This window comes from Diceros bicornis, chromosome 4 (assembly GCF_020826845.1).
Source record: "Diceros bicornis minor isolate mBicDic1 chromosome 4, mDicBic1.mat.cur, whole genome shotgun sequence".
In the NCBI taxonomy this organism is placed as follows: Eukaryota; Metazoa; Chordata; class Mammalia; order Perissodactyla; family Rhinocerotidae; genus Diceros; species Diceros bicornis.
Window position 1 is genome coordinate 91710604 of NC_080743.1, and position 25438 is coordinate 91736041.

General features: G+C 37.8%; 1 protein-coding gene across 4 annotated transcripts in view; it reads right to left on the reverse strand.

Moving 5' to 3' along the window:
* The window catches only part of RABGAP1L (RAB GTPase activating protein 1 like), a 689292-nt gene that overhangs the window by 187502 nt on the left and 476352 nt on the right, over positions 1-25438 (reverse strand). For all 4 annotated transcript variants that reach the window (XM_058540018.1, XM_058540017.1, XM_058540020.1 and 1 more), the window contains one exon: positions 2921-2962. In XM_058540018.1, coding sequence (XP_058396001.1) covers positions 2921-2962 — 42 coding nt within the window. The remainder of the gene's footprint in view (positions 1-2920; positions 2963-25438) is intronic.

A 25438-nucleotide genomic window follows, 5' to 3' on the forward strand; every position in this document is an offset into this window, starting at 1 on the left:
GCCCATCAAGGAACAAATGGATAAAGAAGCTGTGGTATATATACACAATGGAATACTACTCAGCCATAAGAAACGATGAAATCCAGCCATTTGTGACAACATGGATGGACATTTGAGGGTATTATGCTAAGCGAAATAAGTCAGAGGGAGAAGGTCAAATACCGTATGATCTCACTCATTAGTAGAAGATAAAAACAACAACAAACAAACACATAGAGACAGAGATTGGATTGGTGGTTACCAGAGGGAAAGGGAGGAGAGAGGAAGGTGAAAGTGATGATTATTAGGCACATGTGTGTGATGATGAACTGTAACTAGCCTTTGGGTGGTGGACATGATGTAATCTATGTGGAAATAGCAGTATAATGATGTACACCTGAAATTTATATAATGTTATAAACCAATGTTACCGCAATAAAAAATAAATAAATAAAATAAAGCCCTTTTATAGCTATATGGAAAATTAGTAAGGCTGGGTTCATAAGCACTTTGAACTATCCCTAAGTTTGTTATTTGTGTGTGTGTGTGTGTGTGTGTGTGTGTGTGAGGAAGACCAGCCCTGAGCTAATCCTCCTGTTTTTTTTTTTTTTTTTTGGCTGAGGAAGATTGGCCCTGGGCTAACATCCATGCCCATCTTCCTCTACTTTATATGGGACGCTGCCACAGCATAGCTTGACAAGCAGTGTGTCGGTGCGCACTCAAGATCCAAACCTGCAAACCCCGGGCCGCCAAAGCAGAGTGCTCACACTTAACCGCTGTGCTACCAGGCTGGCCCCCCCTAAGTTTGTTATTTTTATATGAACATATATATATTCTTTTATCTGGCATATTAGATTAGAAGCTAAAGGTCAGTCATTGTCATATGTGTTTGGAGTATTCTTTTTCCAGATGGGGGCAATCAGATCAATTAAGCATACTTCAATTCATCCTATACATACTGTCTCTATGTGGGGTCACCTCCAGGATTCATACAAGAAAGGGATATAAATATAGGCCAACAATAGTGAGAAAGCTCTCCTTATTATCTTTCCTAACTAGTCAAATTCTCCAAGATGATATTAGATGAGAGTCCATGTATTGGTAGAGAACATACAAAAGCATTTCTGCCCAGTGGCCAGAGAATGTCCTCTGCACAGGCCATGTCTGGGTTAACATGGCCAAAAATAAATGAAAATTATATAATCAAGCCCAAAAATCAGGTCAATCAGGAAGATAATTTACCAGATGGATACAGTATTAGGCTATCACAGAATATAGGTCTGATATCCAGAGGGGAAGTCCTGGGTTACCCCCAAAAGACAGACTAAGCATATGCTGAGAGCACCAGTAAAGAAAGGTCATCAAAAAAAAGGAGGAAAGGCATTTGGGAAAGATGTAATATCTGAGACTTAAAAAAATTAGACATGATAGGAAAAATTGGGACTTTGTTGGACTTCCTTACACTTACTTTATGGTTTAATATTGTTTTTAGTCTGAATTACATAATACTTTCACAGCTTAGGCATTCTAAAAGTCTTATCCCAGCCCCATACAGAAAACATCTTAGAAAGTTTTAGGTTTTGATTTGTTTTAATGACAAGAAAAACAATTAGAAGTAGAAATCCATGACTTCACTAAAAGATACATGCAAATATGTTTGTGTTATTTTAATGAAAATATTTTAAATATCTTCCTAACTTCTAAAATAACTTTGGCGTAAGAATTGTTCATATCTAAACTCAAAATTATTTAATGAAAAATTTAAAGTACTTTTTATGAACTTCACACAAAACAAATGTTTAACAGAACACGAGATGAGGAGCAGTAACCCACTTCCTGAGTTGCATAGGGCTTATAGTATTCATGCCTTTGTTTCGGATCAAGGTATTTCATGGTTAAGTATGGAAACTCTCCTAAAATATCAAGACGCTCTCTGAGGATATCAAGTTATCATCTTTTGGGAAATTTGGAAGAACGATGGGAATCTAGAAACAAATTCTGAGTTACCTTATAAATACAACAGTAATCCCAATAACAGCAGCTTACATTTATTGGGCAATAAAATAGTCTAGATACTATGTTAAGGATTTTTATGTATCATCTTATTTAATTCTTACAACAATCCCCCAAATTAGTTTCTATTATTATCTCAAAACTCAGGGTCTGAGCACTTAGAGTAATCTGCCCAAGCTCATACACTACAGCTGAAATTAGAACCAAATCTGTCTGAGTCAGGTATCTGCAATTTTAACCACTGTGTTTTAATGGGAAAAGGGTGAGCCTGTATCTTTTTATAAACAGGCAATTATTGCCTTAAATAACAGAATGTTACCTTTGACCGAAGGACAAAAACCTACTGGGTTATTTTCACCAACTCTGCAGCAAATGTCTTGTTGTTACCACATTGCTAAAGCTGCATTGATATGTTGATATAAAATCCAACAAGGTAATTATAATTGAATTCTAAAGTGTCTTATAAATTTCTAGCTATCAGAGAAAGAACTGCAAATTGAAATGTAGCAGTTTCTTTTTCAGTCAGTATATTACAGAAGCTCTCTAATAATTCAATTATATGTTTAGGTACCTCCAGGGATGTTATTATGGTTAAGAAGCATTTTAAGGAAAAAGCTGGCATCATTTTGACAGAAAACAGGTTTTAACTTTTATATCATCCTACTCGTATGAATGAAAACATCTTTAGATGTTACTGGAAGGAGTGCTATGATAGCAAGATTAAATGGATTATAAAAAAATAAAGAAATAAACTCTAAAAAACAACAAAAAAAGATGGGAAGAAGGGAAAGGATCAGAGTTCCTCAGAGAAATCTTTTTTTGTGTTCAAGAATCCAGAATGAGTCAAAGGCTGTAAATTGACTTACGTCCAGCACCAAGGGCAGAGTGGTAAGATAGTTTGGTAACTTAAAGATAAAAACAGACTTACCTTGAGGAGAGCCAAGGCTACATGAAAGATTATGTTCAAACCCTGAAATAGAAAAAGAGGGTCAAAATCAATACTGCCACATGTATCACTATTTTACTATTTTCCCAAAATTGCCATACATCTTTAATAAAATCTCTAATTGCTTTCATCTTCACATAAAATAATAATAAAATCATGGAATTTTTTTTTTTTAGCTGAGGAAGATTTGCCCTGAACTAACATCTATTGCCAATCTTCCTCTTTTTGCTTGAGGAAGATTCGCCCTGAGCTAACATCTGAACATCTGTGCCAAACTTCCTCTATTTTGTATGGCCACAGCATAGCCGCCAACAAGTGATATAGGTCCGTGCATGGGAACCAAACCTGGGCCACCGAAGCGGAGCACACTGAACTTAACCACTAGGCCATGGGGCCAGACCATGAAATTTTTTAAAAGGTATTTTCCTTCTCTGAGAGGCAAATTGGTGCTATTTGATCAATGTTCACATAAAATTACTGTTTTCAGAATAAGTTATTTTCCTTCAATCTATTTCTGGATTATTTGCATGGGTCTAAGGCTTGTGAAAGTCAAGTTCCTTAATCAAGATGGCAGTGATATAAAGTCTAAAATTATTAATTGAAATTCCTAGTCTGTACATCTGGGTGATGTGGTTAAACTGCTAGTGGTGGATAAACAAAACAAACCACAAATAGTGTTGCTGATAACTGGGACAGACTGCATGAGGAAAGCTGTAAGCATCACACTGGATTTCCACTACTGTTCTTATTGTTTTGTTGTTTGTTTTAGCGCTTGCTTTCAAGTAGTATTTGTACAACCAGAGGTGGTAATTAGGGGCCATCTGCACAACTTTCCTTTCCTTTCTTCACTAAAAACAAGAGTAATATTTCTTTAGGAATAAACAAATTAAATAGCTTGTTAAGAAGCCATGCTGGAGCTGAATTCTGAACACTGAGTTCAGCCCAATGACTGAAGAGATGTTGAGATATTAAATTCAAGAGATAGCGAATCTTAAATGCTCAAGACAACACAATCAGAAACAAAGTTGCCATGGAATATGCTGTTTCCTTGCCATGCAAGTCATCATACATGAGAAGAGAGATCTTTCAAGTATGAGTTGACATCTCCCATAAGTCCAGGGTCTATTTGACGTGCCCTCTTCCTCTTGGTCACAAATATCATCTATCTTCCTTTTGTATATGGAGCTGTATCAGATATATTATGCAAAGAACTCCTAACAAACCAAGCACTTTCTGTCTTCAAAATCAGAAGCGAGAATCAGGACTAGGAACTTAGAGCACACTGCTGTTATAATTTGCTAATGTAATCTTTCACATTCAGCCACCAAAAATATGATGTAATGGTGAAAGGGATGAATGATAAACACAAAATATTTGGTTGGAGATTTTGGTTAATTCTTTAAGAAACCAAAAGCAGTAGGAAGTAAGTATAATCAGGCCAGGAGAAAAACAAATTGACACAGCTCATCACCACACCAAGCAATGATCCTAGATTGTTTTTGATCACTATTTACCAATTAGAAAAAAGAAAGAAAACTACTGTAGATAAAAAACACTTGGGTTATAATTAAGCAAAATTTGCTCTCCTAATCTAAATTTGGGTCCTCACCCCCTAGCTGCTGCCCACTGCCGCCAAAACTTGCAGACCAAAAGAAAAAAGACCTGCTCCACACTCCCTCCACCCCCACATCACAACTGCTAGGCAGTAGTGAATTCTCACAACCTGAGTGCTTATCAACCTGCCATCAAGACTAATCCACCATGTCTCTGTTCTTGTTTTTCTAGTCACTGCTCAAAACGAAAGCTCCTCTTGTCTCTAGTTCTCTAATCCTCATAATGTTCTGGTCCTTTCTCCTAAGCCAGTCTCCCACTCCTTCTCTCCTTCTCAAATCCCTTCAGGGTACTCTGGAAACTCCATTCCATGTTCAACCAACTCTGCTATATTCTCAACCTCTCTGCCAAACATTCCCCTCACCTCCTTGCTTTCACAGGAATGGTGAAATCTCACTGATTCTCATAACAACCTGTATTATGATTCCCATTTTTCCAGAATATGATTTTGACTAGCCTAAGGTTATATATGTATTTAGTAGCAGATTCTATTTAGTAGAATCATCCCTCAAGCCTCCCAATATCTAATTTAACGGCATTTTCACCACACAGTGCTGGTGTAACGTACACAGTAAGTGCTTATTTGATGAACGAATGATTGAACTATATACTAGCTATCCCAGATCTTCTGGGATTTATTCTTTTCCCTATGGACCCAACTAGACCAATTTACAGAAGCATCATCAAATTACAGTAAGAAACCCTTTTCTTCAATTATCTCAAAGTGAAACTACTGGACAACTGAGCTACGAAAAACACAAACAAGAACTTAGAAATTCAAAAAAAAATTAAAGATCTCTAAGTAGCCAAAATGGCTCTAACACCAAAAGAAAAATTTATTCAAATTTTTATTTCATATACACTTCAAATTAGTTTGGTGATATGATTTTATAGTTTACAGATATCAGAAGTAGCAAACTAAAAGATAAAGTGTGTGCTAGATGGAGTTAGGAGACAGTTGTCAGAATTAAAATATTAGATCTAACAGAAATAGAAGAGACATTTCAAAAAGAACTATAAAATCTATAGCTATCTGGGCCCATTTAGTGCAGCTAATATTCCTTCAATATTTAATATTAGTTCATAATAATAATCCAGCAGCGTTAATGAATGCTTACATTATGTTCAAAATACTGTTCTTAAGAAGGGAGCATAGTATATATTTTAAATAAAAAGTAGATAATTTTTTTAAAGCTTGTGAAGGTAAAGAGGTAACCTCAGTTACCAGAAAAAATTTATATATGTAAACTCTTTAAACAAGTTCAGAATAATAAGGTATTACTGCATCTGCTTATATGACTCTCTAGGTATTATCCATAAAAATCGAGAAAAGTAAAGACTTCATAAGCCTTAAACTAAGGTAGAATAGTGTGACCAGACTTTGTAAACAAAGACACTGTCAGACCTCTGAGTTGCTGGAAATCAGGAAAAACTTGCTATTCTACACCAAGTTCCTTATTTCACTACAAAATGTATCCTGACTTCCTAAGAGGAGAGTATTGAAGGCAACCTTAGTTGAATATTTTTAAATATTAAATTTTTTTTCTTTTAAATAAGACTTATTCTCATTTAGGAATAGAATTAGATGTATCATTAAATTACAGGAACCTTCCACAGGCCAGCATTTGGTCAGTTTAAAAGTGGGGCACTGAAATCAGTTGGTTATAAGACGATAATGTCAATGCAAGCTTTGGTCCTCAGCCTCCTAGCCAATGAAGAAGCAAATTATAAGCAAACCTTCACTCTTCTAAGCCACCATGAACTACATTCCCCCACTGTTATTTTATTGTTCACCTACTTTTACATGATCCAACCTCTAACTGAACTGAAATTTATTTTTTGAAATACATTTTTAAAAGAAAAAGGTGTTACACATTTTCAACATGCCTCCCCTTTTCAGGAATATGTGATCTGTAGCAATTTGTTTCTCAGGGGTAAATAAGGGTTCCTAATGGGGCTCAAAGGGTTAAAACATTTGGAGAATTATCATGAATAAAAATAACAAGTAAATATATTGTTATGGCTACTTATTATTTATAGTAAAAGGTCTAACTCCAAGTGTAAGATAATAAATATGAGCCAACATCCACTGAATATTTTCCATGTGCCAAGATCTGAATTAATCACATTGAAAATGTGTCCTTATTTAATCCCACCACAACCCTAAATTCCATTTTACACACAGGAAATTAAGACTTCGAGAAGTCAAAGTAAATTTCTCAAGGTCATACAGCTAGTAAGTGGATTTTAACCTAAGCAGTGTAACTCTAGAAGTCATACTCTTAACCCCTAAGTTAGAGAAGATGGTTCAATGACTAAGTGAATGAATGAATAAATCCCTTAGTTGGTATTATTTAATGTATCCTCTAAATCCTAAAAGATTAAAGTGATTCCTTCTACTTAAAGGCAAGTAAATTTTGAGAGCAGAGAGTAAAAAGATAACAAATAGGTGACTTCTACCAAAACCAAATTTTATTATTTGTCTCCCAAAAAGTAGCTGACTGCTTGTAGAATGTGAGGCAATAGAAACTCAGCTTGCTGTGGAAAGAAAGGGTCACCACCTTCCTCCAGTGACAACAGATTGGGATTAGCCTCACATGAACGAAGAAGTGGTTCCTTAACTGATTACAAAGCTGCTGTTTCAAAATTCAGTCACAGCCTGGAAAAATCTCCACGTTACAGAACACCTACGAGTAATTGCCCCAAATTAAATAATTGCTCCAAAGTGTAGATCATCGTGTTCCTGGGTAGGTCAACAATTGAGCACCCACAATCTTGCATAAAGGAAGGCTGACAGCAGAGCACTCACTGAAACAAAGACAGTGAACGTTTTGGCTCTGATGAGCAGGCAATCGTGGGCTCAGAGGGAGCTGACAGATTGCATGAGAAGCTGTCAGAAACTACACTGACAGCACTGAGAACAAATGCTGAAAACATAGTGTCAAAAAGTGCCAAATGTGCATCAGCACCTGGGGCCTTTGGAATCAAAATAAAAGAGAAATAAACAGTATGTGGAAATGGAAAGCCTAACAACAAAGCAGTGAGAAATTATCAAAACAGAAGTGGCCAAAGGAAATGGAGCAGGCTCACAGACCTAAAGCTGGAGGAAATGAATGCAGCCCTTTCTGACCCATCCAACATGGGACATATCACCCCAGGACGGAGTAACAACTAAATGAGATAGCATATAAAAAACATATCAAGGGACTGGGCCCGTGGTGTAGCGGTTAAGTCCAGCACACTCCACTTCGGCGGCCTGGGGTTCACGGGTTCAGATCCCAGGTGCAGACATACACCACTCATCAAGCCATGCTGTGGCGGCAACCAACATACAACATAGAGGATGACTGGCACAGATGTTAGCTCAAGCAAAAAAGAGGAAGATTGGCAATAGATGTTAGCTCAGAGCAAATCTTCCTCACCAAAAAAAAAAAAATCATATCAAATGAATTGAGCACTTGCTAAGTATTCCATAAATGCTAGCAGTTATTATTAGGTTGCCTACCATATACAGTCTTTTATTTATACATATATATATATACATATATATATATATATATTTCCACTTAATCCTCTCAACAACTCTATGGCATATGTGTTACTGCCATCATTTTAGAGATGAGGAAACTGAGGCTCAGAGACATCATGCTGTTAGTAAATGGTCAAGCCAGAACTAGAACTTACTTCTGTCAGAAAAAAAAATCCATGCATTTTTCACTAATTCCACCTCTACCGCAAATTCAGAGAGATTCTGGTTATATATCTGTGATGAATTAACAATAGTTATAGTTTTTCGACACTTCTCCCATTGAGAGGTGAGGTCTCTGTCCTCTCCTCCAGAATCGGGGAAGACTCTGCTACTACCTTGATCAACAGAAGTGAAGCTACGCCAATATGCCAGGCCCAGATCTTACGAGACTGACAGCTTCCATGCCCCATCTCTTGGAGCACTCCCTCTTGGAAGCCAGCCACCATGTAAGAAGTACAATTACACTTAGACCCCCATGCTCTAAGAAGCCAAACAAAAAGGAAAGGGCCTGCAGGACGAGATGCCATCTGTAAGAAAGAGAGGCCAAGGATCGCCTAGGTGCCAGATATGTGAGTGAGGAAGTCATCTTGAGAGGGAATCCTCCAGCCTCAGATGCCCCAGCTGACGCCACGTGGACCAGAGATGAACCACACAGCTGAATCCTCCCCAAATTCCTGACATGAAATTGTGAACAAAATAAATGGCTGTTTTTAATTTTTAAAAAGCTTTCATTTTGAAACCATTTCAGATTTATAAAAAATTTGCAAATATAGTACCAAGAGTTTCTGCATACCCTTCACCTGGCTTCATCAAATATTAACATCTTACATAACCACAGTACAACTATCAAAACCAAGGAAGTAGTATTCAAATTTTGTCAAATGTCCTTTTTCTTGTCCAGGATCTAATCCTGGATCATACATTGAATTTAGTTGTCATGTCTCCTTAGTTTTGGTTCCTCTGGGACAGTTTTCAGTCTTTGTCTTTCATGAACTTGACACTTCTGAAGAGTATTCGCCAGTTATTTTGTAGAATGTCCCTCAATTTGCTTTGTCTGATGTTTCCTTATGATTAAATTCAGATTATGTATTCTTGGCACAAATACCAGAGAAGCGATGGTGTGTCAATGCATCATATCAGGAGGCTACATAATATTAATATGTCTCACTCCAAAATCATTGTTTTAAAGCCACTCAGGTTTGGTGTAGCTTCTTATACACAGCAGGTAACAGAAGAGAATCCCTTTGGCCTCTCTTTGATAAATTTCTTACTTCTGTGATCTGTAAAGTAATGCATTTTTCCACAGAAAGAAGAAAGCAACAGATAATTACCATGCAAATATAAAGAAGTATATACTGGCTGCTCTTAAATATAAGCCCTATAGCAAGAATATTTTAACACATTAGCCAAAAAGTATTTTACTTTATTCTGCTGCTCATATTGTAATATCTTGAAACGTTCAATCTTTAGGAGGACTAAATAATAGAGTTTGACGGAGTAACCAGTAAAAACAATGTGATGTTTAGGGTTTTGGTTTTTGTTTCTGGATGCCCACTAGAGGTCAGGATTGCAGCACTAAATCAAGCAGCAGCTTAAAAAAGATTTCAGGTCCCTTCACAGCAGCCTGTATACAAATTCATTTAAGTGTTTTAAAACCCTTACGGCTAAGTCCCTCCCTGATATCAACTACTGATTCACTAATATAACATAAAATATAACAAAACTTGGATGATTCCCATCTTCCCTTTCCTCCAGTTTTATTATATATTTTCCAGTTTTACTATAGATTCATTTGTTAGTTTTTTCATCAGTAGAGAGGTGAAGAAGACAGTTCAAGAACGAGGGGGGAGGAGAAATAAATTTAACATACGAATGCATCTGGCTAGTTGTGGGGTGATTTTTTTTTAATCTTTGCTTACCTTGCATTTGTTTTTATAAATGAAGTACTGAACAGAGATATATCTACAAAGTCTGAGTCCTTAATTATGAGTGACTCTGGGAAGAATTCTTAGAGGTTAGTGGCATCCGAATTAAATAAACCTTTCAGAAACAAGGCAGGTAAAACAAGAGAAATAAATCAAATTAGCGGTTTTGATAAGTATTCATCAAATCTGTGTGCCAGGCATTCTGAGGACTGCTTAGTACATACAAGCATTTGTATGTTTACAAGGATGTATAAGTCATCCCTACACCAAGGGACTCCCAGGCTAGGATAAGAGAGAAAAATATAAACATAACACACCACCCCTGGGTCATAAAGGAGCTAGTTAGTTAGTTCCCATAAAGATGCTCTATTGGCAATGGACATTGGCATTCACCCTTCTGCTGTTCTCAAATCCCCTTAAGTCATGATGAGCCTTGAGTTACATTATTTTCCAGCTACAGTTATCAGTTCCAGGCTGCGTGGGGAGGGGGGCGGGTAAGCAGGGAGGGCGTTCTGATGCCTGTCATAATGACGAAGGACTTACACCAATTTCTAACAGCTGATCTTGATCCTCTCCTTCCTCTAATCTCCTGCTAAAGTTTGACCACTGACCCAATTCACCCAGAAGCCAGAAGGTACAGGAGCTCTGTTGTTAAGAGTTCTTGTACCCACCCCTTTTTAAAAAAATAAAAATGACCTTTAAAAATCTCACAACACATTACTCTAAATTCAATAAATATTTACAGAGCACCAACTGTGTATTCAGCATGGCACAGAGGTGTTCTGAAGATTTAAAAGAAATATATCTATTTTTAAAAAATCAATATAATTGGGGAGGCAAGTCACATGCAAAGGTTAGAGAATGGAGCACTACTTGGTACAGTGCACTAAGTTATGTTGTAGGGACAACCTCCTTGCAGAAAAATGCAACAGGCAGTCAGGTGTGCAGGAATAACTTGAGTAAGAGCAGTCTTGAAGTCTTTGGAAAACTGGAACTTGACTCAATTCCAATTGATGAACTAAAACTAGAGAAGATGATGATGATGATGATATTAGCTACTAACATTTATTCAGCACTTAATATATGCCAATAATTGTTTTTAGAACTACATGTATGATTCAGTTTAATTGTGAGAGATGTAGAAACTGAAGCACACTGCTGAAGCTTCATTAACTTGTCCAAGATCACACACTAATGGTTAAAGCTGGGATTCAAAAGCAGGCAGTCCGCCTCCAGAGACAGTGTTCAAGATGACCATGGCATACTATACATTTTCCTCAAATTTGAAGGTATTAATTTAAAGTCAGAATAAGATTGTTTTAAAAGTTAGCTGCATTAACAATGAAGATATTTTAATGCTTGATTCTTCAGACTAAACATGCTCCAGAAGACCATTAGCTAAGAAATACATGAGAGTGTGTCAATTTATCATGATAAGGTATAAATTTTAATATTTCAACTTGAGAAGCATTAAATATATGCTTGTGAGATAATAAAAATATATATATTGGTCTTTGCCCCCGGCTCCTGGCACAGAGCTCCTGAAACCCTTGTAATTTTCCTACGTGATAAGAAAAGTAAGAGCACCTCTTGTTCTAACATTTGGTCTTGGACCTCGGTTCCTGACACAGGGCTCTTCAAACTCCTGTAATTTTCTGGGTGATAGAAGTGTCTTTTGTTCTAATGAGACAACTCTGGGTGGGCTCCTGGATGACTCTTGGATGGGAGCTGGACACCAGAAAGACGAAGCCATGATTAGAAGCTTGGAATTTTCAGCCTCACCGGACCCACCCCCCACCACCACCACCCCGCCCCCCGCCGGTCTCTTGAGAAGGGAGAAGGGCTGAAAACAGAGTTAATGATCCATCATGCTTACGTGATGAAGCCTCCATAAAAATCCCAATACAGTAGTATAGGGTTTGGAGAGCTTCCAGGTTGGCAAACACACCCATACCAGGAGGGTGACACACTGCAACTCCACAGGGACAAAAGCTCCTGCCCTTGGGACCCTCCCAGACCTCGCCTTATGTATCTCTTCATCTGGTTGTTCATCTGTATCCTTTATCATATTCTTTAATAAACCAGTAAACGCAAGTAAGTGTTTCCCTGAGTTCTGTGAGCCACTCTAGCAAACTAATCAATCCTGAGGAGAAGGTCATGGGAACCTCCAATTTGCAGTCAAAACAGACAGAAGTTGTAGGTAACCTGAGGACCTACTTGTGATTCGCATCTGAAGTGTGGTGGGAACAGTCTTGTGGGACTGAGCCCTTAATCTGTGAGATCTGACACTATCTCCAGGTACATAGTGTTAGAATTGACTTAAATTGTAGCACATGTAGCTGGTGTTGCAGAGAATTGCTTGGTGTGGGGAAAAACCTTCACATAGTTGATGACCAGGAGTGTCAGAAGTGAAGTGTTCTGTGAGTGTGGTAGTAGTGTGAGAATAAAGGAAACACACAGGGAAGAAACACATAGGAGATAGAATGAACTGAGGTTTTTTCCTACAACAGAAGGGAAAAACTGAGGTTTTTCCTTTACAATGCTAATCCAGGGAATTCCAACCAGAAAATTTAGACCTACTGATAAATTGTAAGGCCCTCCTTGAAAACTCTCTCAGCTGGTTGCTACCATGTCATGTACCACCTGCTAACTAATTTGACACCATTCCATGTCAAGATGGAATAGCACTTTTCCTCATGCTGCATGTAGGAATTTCATCAGTGGTACCACTCCCACCACTCCCCACAAACTCTACTCTCCTTAGTGATCTCATAGCTGTGGGGAAATAAAAAATAGGTCCTTTTCAAGGAATTCCCCCATATTAGACCATGCCCTCAACCTCTAGACCTTTCTACATGGTGTTCTCTCTACTTGGAACAAGCTTCCCTCTTCACTTAGCTACTCCTCTCGTTCTCTAGGTCTGAGATTAGATGCTAATTCATCTTGGGAGGCTTTCTTGGCCTTCCACGGCTGGGTTAGGTACCCCTCATCAGTGCTCTTTAAAAGCACCTGTACTCTCCATATTACAACACTCATCCCACTGCTGTGTAACCTCTCATTTACCTGTCTCTATTCTCTGTAAGTTACATGATGGCAGAACTCTGCCTGTGTATTTACTGGTATATTTCCATCACTCAGGGCACTACCTGGAACAGAGTAGGTACTCAGTATTAGTTGAATGAATGGATGAAATGAATAGGGTTGTCAGGATCAAGGAAACATACCTTTAATAAGAATTAAAAATCATGAAATGTTCCGCAAACTAATTTCTTCCTATAATTTCTTGATATTAACTGCATACTTTTTTTGGTTGTTGAGTCTGCTTTTCAAGTTTTTGGAAAGATAAACATGTTATGCTCAGTTCCTTCTTAAATATGAAAAGTGAGCTTCTGGACAGTAACACTAAAATCCAGACATGTTATTTCTTATCTTCTTCTGTCCCAGAGGTTCACCACTTCTTTCCAAATTGGAAAACTAGGGTATAATCATCAGGCTGATTTGCTCAGAAAAACTAAACCAATTACACATTAATCACCATCTTCGGAGATAAGCAGGAATTGATATTTTAAGTACTGCCAAAGCAGAATCATGCAAAACAAAAGGCTCAAGAACTTGCTACGAAATATATAGTTGAGAAAATTTTATAATTTTGCTTCGTGATGACTCCAGTGAAAGGTTGCACCTAGACTAACACAGCAGGAAATGCTCCAGATAGTAAACGTACCCCTCCAAGATTTATGTCATGCTGGGGCACCATTAATGAGTATATTCATCTTTGGTGACCCTTTCTCTTTCCTCTGTGCTCACTCAGTGTATGGGTAAATGTTAGTGAAGCTTAAACACTAGGGACAGCAGAGGCAGAAATGATACAGGAGGAAAGCACTGAAAAAGAGTCTGAAAAGTTAAATCAGGCAAACAGCTCCACTGTTGCCCACCATGACTCTGTGAAGGTATAGATTCAGGTATAGAAGGTATAGAAGGTATAGGAAGGATTTTACTATTTTAGGAACTCACACTTTTTTTTAATCGCCAGATGAGGCAGCTCCATCTTTTTCTCCACCTCCTGCCCCCTGCCACCAAGAGCCACTATCAGCTTAGTCTGAATAAAAATGCAGTGCAAACTTTAAGAATCAGGATGATATACCTCGGGGATAGCCAAGGAGCTCTATTTTCTTTCTGCCTCTGAGATAGACGTAGCACCTTTCTGCCAAAAACTACACAGGATTTAGTATCAATCTAAACACACCACTTTACAGCAGCCATTACAGTAGTCTCCCCTTATCCATGGAGCATATGTTCCAAGAGCCCTGGTGAATGTCAAACTGTGGATGGTACAGAACCCTATATATACTATGTTTTTTCCTATACATACATACCTATGATAAAGTTTCATTTATAAATTAGGCACAGTAAAAGATTAACAACAACAACTAATAATAAAATAGAACAATTATAACAAAATACTGCGATAAAAGTTACTGTAGATCTTAGCAACTTCAGTAAAGGATTTTTTCTTTCCTTATTAAGTCCTTATTAAATCTTTCCTTACTAAGTTTCCTCTTCACTTAAACGAAGCACTTGATGGATTCTCTTTGGCATATCCGAATTGCCAGCACAAATACTCTTGTGCTTTGGGGCCATTATTAAGTAAAGTAAGGGTTACTTGAACACAAACACTGCAATACCGCGACAGTGGATCTGATAACCTAGACAGCTACTAAGTGACTAACAGGAGGGTAGCATATACAGCGTGGAAATGCTGGACAAAGGGATGATTCACATCCGGGGCAGGAGGGAGCAGGAGCAGGATGGTGCAAGACTTCATCATGCTACTCAGAATGATCCGCAATTTAAAACTTATGAATTGTTTATTTCTGGAATTTTCCATTTAATACCAGCCCCAGTTGACCATGGGTAACTGAAATTTCGGAAAGCGAAACCATGGATAAGGGGGACTACTGTATGTGGTAAACCTTAATTGCTACCATCTGTATAGCACTTCAGTGCAAAGAACTTCTGAGTATAGTTTCATTCGACTGTAACATCTGTCAGGTGTATAAGCTGATATTAATATCTCCATTTTACATAGGAAGCTCAAATATGTTAGGTGATTTATCTGAATTCCCAGAATTAGGACTGGATGACAAGTTTCCTGATTTTAATCTAGTTCTTTTTCCATTAGATGAATGGTTCTCAACCCTGGTTATTTATTAGAATCACCTGGGGAGCTTTCATAACACCCTGATGCAGGAGTTCCACCTCAGATCAAATAAATAAAAATTTCTCAGGGGTAGAGCCTGACCACTCCTATTTTTTCTTTTTTTTTTCCTTGAGGAAGATAGGCCCTGAGCTAACATCTGCCAATCCTCCTCTTTTTGCTGAGGAAGACTGGCCCTGGGCTAACATCCATGCCCATCTTCCTCCACTTTATATGGGACACCTGCCATAGGATGGGCTGACAAGCGGTGCCTTGGTGAGCGCCCGGGAACCAAACCGGCGAACCCCAGGCTGCCGCAGCAGAGCACGCGCACTTAACCACGTGCGCCACCAGGCCAGCCCCTTGGCTACTTGTATTTTTAAGAACTTCCAAGGAGTCTCTAACATGAATCCAGACTGAGAACTGGGCATTACCCAAAGTTTTCAAGCCAACTGCACATTAGAATCACCTAGGAAGCTTTACTAACAACCCAAAGTCTAATTTAATTGGCCTGGGTAGGGCCAGGTGATTATAATACACAGTCAAGTGTGGGAATCACCGCACAATGCCTCTAACAAGCACATCTTAAAATTCCTTAACTTTGAAGTCCGCTTATAGCTATTTCATAATATTTAAAATGTTTCCAAAGGTCACTTGTGCAAAGTTCTTAAAGTCAAACATCAAAATTAAATGTCACCAAAAATAATATGAATTGTACCGTAGCATTAATTAATTAAGAGATTGGAATCTAGCTGAAAATTATAATGATGATAACAGTAGAAGCAACTAATATATCTTAAAAAAATAAGACAATATTGTGCTCAGTATAGTTTTTTAGAAATTGCGGTCAGAAAAGTAAAGATGTTAAGTAATCTCTCTGGAACTTATTAATGCTGATCATGAAACATAATGGAAAAAAAAATGGAACATATTCAACTCCCTAATGAACAGTCCTTTCAAGTATATTCATGTAGGTAATAATCCTCAAAGAAGATATGTTTCCCACAGTAAGCAAGTCAATAGATCAGATTTTATTTGAATTATGCAAAAGAATCTCATCAAATACTTAAAATATCAAGGTAAATTATATTTTATGCATTCAAAATGAATAGATATGATTCATATCAACTAAAATGATTAATAAAAACATGAAAGTTAGGATACACTGCAGGCTAGTCTATATACTCCATCAGATTATCTGCCAGCAGAAAAAAAATATAGAGTGGTCACTTTCAAAGTTGTTGAAAATAGGTTACTTCTGTCAAATTTCACAAAAGTCTTTGGTGATTTACGTCTGTGTGTATATGTGTACATATTCGTATACAGGTGGTATTCTATTTTAATAGGAAACTATACAATTGGCAATTTAAAAATCTACAGAAAATACAATGAAATGAGTTAAGCTTAAAAAAATGCAAATAGAGGGGCTGGCTTGGTGGCGTAGCGGTTAAGTTCACGTGCTCTGCTTCAGTGGCCTGGGGTTTGCTGGTTCAGCTCCTGGGTGCAGACCTACACACTGCTCATCAAGCCATGCTGAAGCGGCATACCATATAGAGCAACTAGAAGGATCTACAACTATGACATACAACTATCTACTGGGGCTTTGGGGAAAAAAATGGAAAAAAGGAGGAAGACTGGCAACAGATATTAGCTCAGGACCAATCTCCCTCAAAAAAAAAAAAAAAGAATTGTTGCCTCTTAAAAAAATGCAAATGGAAAGATTTGAAAGTGATAAAATTTGGCAGATTAATGATGAAAAAAGAAGAGCATATAATGAAAGCTAAGCAACAAATTTCAAGTTAGCAGATTAATTTTATGAAACTGGTCATAGACTAGATTTCAGAGAAAACAAGCTATCGATATCATTTTCTCAAAAAATTCCATTGAGGGGGCCGGCCCAGCGGTGCAGCGGTTAAGTGCGTGCATTCCGCTTTGGCAGCCCTGGGGTCACGGGTTCGGATCCCAGGCGCGCGCTGACGCACCACTTGTCAAGCCATGCTGTGGCAGCATCCCATATAAAGTGGAGGAAGATGGGCACGGATGTTAGCCCAGGGCCAATCTTCCTCAGCAGAAAAAGAGGAGGATTGGCATCAGATGTTAGCTTAGGGCTGATCTTCCACCAAAAAAAAAAAAAAGTTCCATTGAGAATCAATATTTGCTCATCAATTACAGTTGTGTCCTCAAATTTCAAAATAAATACACATTACTTTGACCAGAAATCACATTATTAGAAGAGACAACAATACACATGCTTTTGAAAATAGTAATAATTTCTACTATAATCTGAAAATTTAATCCTTAAACTAAAAATGTTTATAGAACAAAACAGAAATGAAAAATTCTTAAATGTAACAAAATATTCTGGTGAGCAAATGATTTCCCTCGAATATGAAAAACAGCTGAAAGTTGGGAAAGGTCCTATTTTCTATAGCTTTATAATGTTTCTACTCAGGCATTTTTGCACAGCAATCACAGCAATTTAGAGTATACTTTTCCTATTTCCACGTCTCCATTCATACATCAGGGATATATAAAATCTATAACCTCTGACCTGTGAGCCATAATAATCAACCACTTTTTTAGAAAGTGAAAAGTAAATAAGCTGCCAGTATATTTTCAGTTAAGTACTATGATAATTACTTAGTAAACCATTTTCTGTTGGTAATTAGCTATCATGGAACAAAACACCCAGGACTTCAGGTACCATGAATTGTATTTAGTCATTTGATTGCTTTAGGATATAATTCGGCTCACTCACAATTATGTTAAGCTGTAAAATGGATGGGAGAGCTTGTTCCTTTATTAGGAGCTGACCAAGAGAGAGGTATCTCTTCACAGGAGGGAGATAATTAAATCACTCAGTATGAAAGTTCTTTTCCAAGAAACCTTGGCATCACATCAAGAAATTATACTGGAAATCACAGATCTGCCTGCCATAGTGAGGAGGAGATGTCCTCACTTAAGAAAAGATGAAAGAATTAGTTCAGTTAATTTGGCCTGAGATCTACTAAATGACAAAAAAAAAAAGTTAAAAGTGAAAGCTAGAGACCTGATTAGCAAAGGACACTGTAGCAACAGGAACATAGTGGTTGCTGCTAAAATTCTGTAATCATAGGGAAAAACTCTAGAAACCCTGTGAAATTCCTTCCCATTTAAATGTAGTAAATTAAGCCTACTATTAAACAACCTGGAAATTCACTGTAGAAATTTATTAATACCATAAACCAAAAGCTTAGAGCAGGAGTCAGTTAACAGATCCGGATCACAGTTCCACTTCTGCCACCAACTAGCTTAGGTAAGTGTCTCAGCCTCTCCATTAAGATTCCTAAATAAAATGGGGAACACCGGTTAAGAATAACAAAGCGGGGGCTATTAAAACTTCACTTCCTGGATCCCACTCTGGAAGATTCTGACTCAGCAAATCCAGGATGGGCATGAACATCTATTGTATATGTTAGCGCCTTCTACCCTACCCCACAGATTCTAATAATAAGCTGGCTTTAGGAACCACTGGTTTTCACATTTTTTAAGAGTAAAGAGAAGCCAAAGAAGAAAATGTCAGAAATACTGGTATAGAATCAAACAGAGGAGGGCCTTATATAACAAGTAAGTTTGTATTTCATTTGCTTATTCCACAGTCACCATTCTACCTGCTGCCATTCTGCTTCTGCTCCTGCAACTTATTCCATTCAAGTTGCTGGGATGAAAGTCACCAGTGAAATGTCTTTTTAATTATTTCCTGAGGTCTTCCTATCTCTCTAACTGGGACTTAATTTCCCATGCTCCTTGCATCAAAGACCCCATTTCCTTCCTTCAGGTGGCCACCTGACCAGGAAAGAAGTTCAGCTCAAGGCACTCACCTCCTTGCAACTCTCCTTAAGAGTCTCCCAACTCCAAAGCCCCTCAAAGGAGATTTACTAATGTCTATCTCCTACCATTCCCTGTCCATATATCTTCTACTAGGATTATTGCTCTATTCACTTCATGGTACTTAGTTGTTTATGCATATTCATTTCTCCTACAAGATGGGAAATACTTTCAGGCCAGGGACTATGTTTTACTGCTCTTGATAACCTTACAGCTAATCTAGAGCTGGGTATATAATAAGCACTTAATAATTTTTTTATTAATATAATTGAGGTGATCCTATTATCTAGGTGATTGGAAACTGGTAAGATTTCTATCCAAGTGAGGACAATCCATGCTTTAGGCTTATAAATAAAATGAGAAAGGTTATAAAAGAACAAGATGAAACTATTTCCCCTAATTAAATGAGCTTTCTTCTTCCCACTTTTTTTAAGTAAAGATTAAATCAACATATGTGATCCAAAGCCATCTAAAGAATTAGTAGAAAAGGTACAAGAATTTTAAAGCATATAAAATAAGCACAGATGATTTGTACTGCAAATATAATTCTATTTTATTGATCAGCATGAACAGATGTCAACCCATGATTGGTTCTGCTTGACCCATGGTATAAAGAGAGGTCTTGGTGCATGTCCTCAGTCACAAAGAAAGGAAGTTATCCAATCTAATATTCAAGAGGCTGAGCATCAAGATAGCTTTGATTCTATCTCATCTCATCTTGTGCCTCATTTATAAATAAATGACATTTGATCTTCTCCTAAGACCAAGTTTTTATCTCCTAATTAAGCTCTGGTTCTGAATTCTTACCTTTCTCTAAGTTGCTGTCCTGAGAACCTGCTCAATTCTCCAAGCTTTTTTAGGACAAGGACTTTATTGTACTGTTGCCAGTCCTCTCTTTGGAAATGAGGTCTTGCTTCCAAATCAAATTGGCTGGGGCTTTGGAAGCTTTATTGGACCTACCTTCCATTCTGAATACTACCATCTCCCAAAATCCCTATAGTCATGCTTGGTGTTCCAGCTAGGAGCTAACCTTTCTTTCAATATATTAACATTTACTACCAAAGGCCAACACCTGTATCAGGAGATATAAAGATAAATAAACTACAGTCCTGCTCTTGAACATTACATGCTCTAAAAGCATGAAAAGATTCTCCTACCCGGCTGGCCACTATTTCAAAGTCTCCTTTGCAGGATTCTCCACATTTTCTTGTCCAATGTTAGCTGCCACAGCTTTCAGTCTTAGATCCTCCTCTATTGACACTCACTTCCTAAGTGACCCCATTAAGCTCTGTGGCTTTAAATACATACTATATACTGATGACTTCCAAATCAGCAGCTTTAGCCTCATTATCTCTTCTGAACTCCAGACTCATATCCAGCTACCTCAAGGTCTCTATTTGGAATAGAGGAATATGGAATTCCTCCATATAGGAATCTCAGACATGTCTAACTTTGAATTCTCTCTTCTTCCAATCCTTGCCACCTCAGTTAACATAGCAACCGCATTCTTCTGGTTGCTCAGGCAAAACCCTTAGAGTCATCCTCTCTTTCTCTCACAACCCACAATCAATCCATCAGCAAATCTTGCAATATCTACTTGTAAAACATACCTGAAATTCAACTATTTCTTATCATCTCTATGACTCCCACCCTAGCCCAAGCCACCATCACCTCTTGACCCGCATTAATGCAATAGCCTCCTGGTCTCCCTACTCCTACCTCTTGGTCCCCCACAGTCTATTCTCCACTCAACAGCCAGAGTGACCCCTTTAAAAGAGACATTAGAGCAAATCATTTCTCTGCTGAAAATCCTGCTTTTTTTTTCTTTTTTAACTTAGATAACTTCATCAGATCAGAAACTTGTACTGATTGATTTCCCCATCACCTAGAACAGTGCTTGGCACATAACAGTGCTAAATAAATAGTTGTAAAATGAGTGAACGAAAGCACAACAAAAGAGGTACGTACATGGCACAGGGGAGCCCAAAGGTAGCAAGATTAGGGTCTCCTGGGTAAACTGGGAAAGGCTTCACAAAGCAATGGATGCTTGAACAAGATTTTGAGGAATGAACACAAATTGGTCAGGTTAAAGTGTTGAGAGGAAAGCAATGCAAACCAACAGCATGGCATCTGTAAAGGCAGAGAGAAAGGAAGAAGCACAGTGCACTCAGGAACTGCAGGTGATCCAGAGGGAGAGCTCAGACACAAAGAGTACGTGAACAAAGACGAGGCCTAAAGCTAGACAGGGAGGCAGGTGCTCCACTGTTTGCTGGTTCTCCTTAACCCTTGCAACTGTCCAGATCTTGGTGCATGTTATCATCAGTTCTGGAGATACCTGGGCAACATAAAAGACATAAAGGGCAGTAGAGTGGGGGCGGGGGGCTGGAGGTTTATGAGATGGACTCTGAAGACAGCCTTCCTAGGTCTGAATCAACCTTTCACTTCTTCCTAACTGGATGACTTAGAGCAATTATTTAAACTCTCTCTGCCTCGGTTTCCTCATAAACAGCACCTACCTTACCGGGTTGTCGTGGAGATTAAAAGAGTTACCATACGGAAAGCACTGAGGACAGTGCCTGACACACAGTTAAGCACTACATGTCGGAACACATTAGTATGGTAAGGTCCTCAAAACTGAACTTCCTGGAACTTTTATAAGGAATTTCAGTTATTTAGGATCTCAAGGAATTTGCTACATATTTTGATAAAAGCAGACCTATACATTTCTTGTATAACTTCTTGAAAAAAATTCTCTCCTTTCTCCCAATCAATTTGATCATATCAAAGACTCAGTCTTAAAAGGAAATCTTAGGTCACTAGCAAACGGAAGTAGCGAGTACTTGAGGAGAAACAGATGAAAGGATTAGCAAACTTTAACAATGGATAGAGAGGAGAGGTGTTTATAGTTTTTACTTCTAGAAAATGATAGAGGCTGACTAATTTAGTCTTTAACATTTATTCCTTAATTGCTAGTTGGACTTTAAAAAAATTATTTCAATAAAACAGAGCTTAATTGCACTGATAATATAGGAAGTTTGCCGTGGACAGGCCGCTACCTTGCCTCTAACAGTCCCTACTAGACAGACTGTGCGAGATCCCTGAGCTGGACAGGATCTCTGGAGGTGCATCCACACAGGCCTTGAGATGTCAAACTCCAATCACAGGAAACAGACAATGATAAAAACCAGAGAATTTGAGGAAGATAACCAGGAAGCCAAATATCCCTCCTGTTTCACTGTTTACTGACTTCATTGTGTGGATCTGCCTCACATCTAACCGCTGTTCCTTTTGCTACAGTATAAATTTACTTCCTTTTGCACTGTCCTCAAAGGAAACGGAGAACACCTGGTGGCAATTTTTCCATGTCATTGAAGACACTTTTGCAGGTACCCTTTTCAAGGTTAAATATTCTTAATTCCTTTCATGTGTCCTCATATGTACTAACGATAAATCCTTTTTTTGTTCACCTACGAACTCTCTTCAAGGCCTTCGTAAACTTGATAAAAAATAAAACTAGATAGTATACTGTAGCATAGGTTCAAATAGTAGAGACTACTATTGAAGAATTACCTACTATACTCAGAGTATTCAATTTAAGCCCTAATTCTAAACTGCCTACTCCTGCTTGAGCCTGAGATCAGCCATGAGCTTTATGACCTTCCCTGCCATACTTATACAAGTCCTGTTAAATAAGTCTATTGGCTGAACTCCCTGTAGAGTACTTTCTAAGTCTAACAATCTATGATTCTTTGTGATTTGAATATAGTAGAAACACCTGATTTTCTGGTTTCAAATTAAGAGCAGATTGAATAGATTTATAGAGACATGGCTGTTTTAAGTTCTAGTTCACCAGTAGCTGTAACAAGGAAGGCGCTGACGTTACCAGAGCAGAGTTTGGAAACCAAGACTCAGGTACAGAACATGCCTATAGAATAAGACTGGAGGAGTTTCCAGGCATCTTGCAAACTTAAATGAAGGGTGGCTTTTTGAATAAAAATAAAGATGGACAGCCAGGAATAGTATGGAAAAGAAAATTCTCAAGTTGGAGATTTAGGGTATAAAGGTTTTTGTTTTGTTTCATGGATTATCCATTTGAAAAAATATTAGTCTCAAAAAGCACTGTGATCTATTTTTCACAAATGTTAAAAAAAGCAAGGGAATTAAAAATACTGAAAAAGTTACCAAACTAGAAAGTTCCTTTTCTAGACATCCTAAACAACAGGACAAACACTCCTTTTAGAAAGATATCTAAGAGTTTGCAGATAGGATGACAGTGAAATCTGACTACACAATTGCTAGTGGCCCTCATAACCTTTTAAGTAGTCTCATAGCAATGCTTCCGAGGGCAGTGAGCCGCACTAGCTAAAAGTAGGATGTCCTTAGGGCCACCTCAGGGGAGGTAGCCAGGAAGGGCAATGTTGTTGTTCTACTTAGGATTGAATTTAGAAAAAAGGTTCTGCCCACTAAATTTTTCTCTAGGCCATAATTTTTACTTTTAAATCAAATTCATATGTCCCCAAGCAGAATTCATTTTATGCCTGTTTTAATTTCCTTTAGGACCCTGAAATTATGTGACTAGGCTGGAAGATCGCTCAGGTGTGAACAACTCTATGCCTGGGTAAAATGAAAGGCATTCCTTCTCAGAGAGTATTTGGATAGACACCATATCCTGGTGAACCCATACTGGTGCACTGGAAATGTGAGTATTCAAATTTAAATACAATCAACTAGCGTGGGGGAAAATCCAAACATCAAGAAAGAAGCACTGTATATTCAACTCACCAAAAAAAGTCTTATTTGAGTCAAGTAATTGTTCTAGAATTTACATCGAGTGATTAGAACTAATTTGTTTAGCTTTTCATTTTTTAATGCTGTAAAATCTTAAAGACAATAAAAAGGGAAATAAATGGGTAACAAATTACAAATAGAAATAAAAGTTGTAGTTGAATTTTGAATTGGGTCCAATTAAGTATTTGGAGGTTACAGTGTGTGTAGGTTACAATGCTTGGGCAATAAATGATTGGGCCTTGAAGATAATTCTCTAAACAATGTTACTGCTGAAAGTGAATAAGAAATTAGTCTGCAATGTCTTCTAGAGGGAGACTCTGGATTCCTTTTCTCCTCTACAAAGAAATGCAGTTCTGATGATTGGTACATGAGATTAATTCTGTGAGAAGGAAAACCAGGATCCTTACTAGTTGTTTTTTCGTTCGTTGTTCTCTAGAGCCATGCTACAGAAAGTGTGCTCTGCGGAGGACGTATCAGCATCACCTAAGAGTGAGTTAGATGTGCCGACTTTCAGGGTCCATATCTCAGAACCACCAACCAGTATCTGAATTGGTATTTAAATAGGATTGCCAAGTGTTATAATGCATATCACAATTTGAGACCCACTTGCTAAAGTTCCTTCCAGTTCGAAGAGTTTATGATTCTATAATAACAAAATCTGACTCGTGACAAAGGTGTCTTTGAAATAAGGTAAAAAGGAATCTCACTGAACCTGAACATAATAACATTTTAATGAAAGCAAAGGACTGAGCTAGGCATAGGACAAGCATTATCTCATCTAATCGTCACAACGCTGAGAGATGGATATTATCATCTTCTTTTTACAAAGGAGGAAACAAAAGTGGTCAGAAGTGAAATGATTTGCCCAAGGCTGCACAGCCTCTAAGCCTGTACCTTGGGAAGTCACCTCTTCCTCACGTCAAATCCTATGCTGCTTATACACCACTGACTAGGAGAAGAATATCAGAAGAGGTGCCCAGTGTAGTCACAAAAAACAAACCAAGTGAGACTTACCAAACAAACAAATGTTTCCTGATTACTTACTCTGGGCCAAGAACTGTGCTACTCTAAGAAGAAAGGTGAAATATATGAGCAAGAAAACAAAATTAAGACAGAATACAATTCTGTGATTCATGTAAATACTAAAGATAACCAGATTTTAAAAATGATTTTACATAAAAAATAGGTAAAGAAACCACAGACAACAAAGTTTCAAACAGGCCACACTTCTGCATTTTTCCATTTCATCTATTTTTGCATTTTTCTTTTAGACATTATATATCTATTCTCCCCAGTGATTCAAAATATAACCTACTTCCCACAAACAGCAGATGGCATCATGCATCAGTGAAAGAATGACAAAAAGTCATAAATGTCAAGCTGTCAAACTTAATATCTTTTCAAAAATAACTCAAATTTTCTAATTAGCTTTATAATAGTGACAGATAATTTAAGACTTCATTCTGAAAATTCACTTGAGATGAAGTTACTTTAGATCCAGCCTTGCTGATCAAAAATTGCGTGAGAAAATAAGAGGAAAGATGTATCCTAACTTATAAAAAGTCTGCTGCAAATCCATTTAT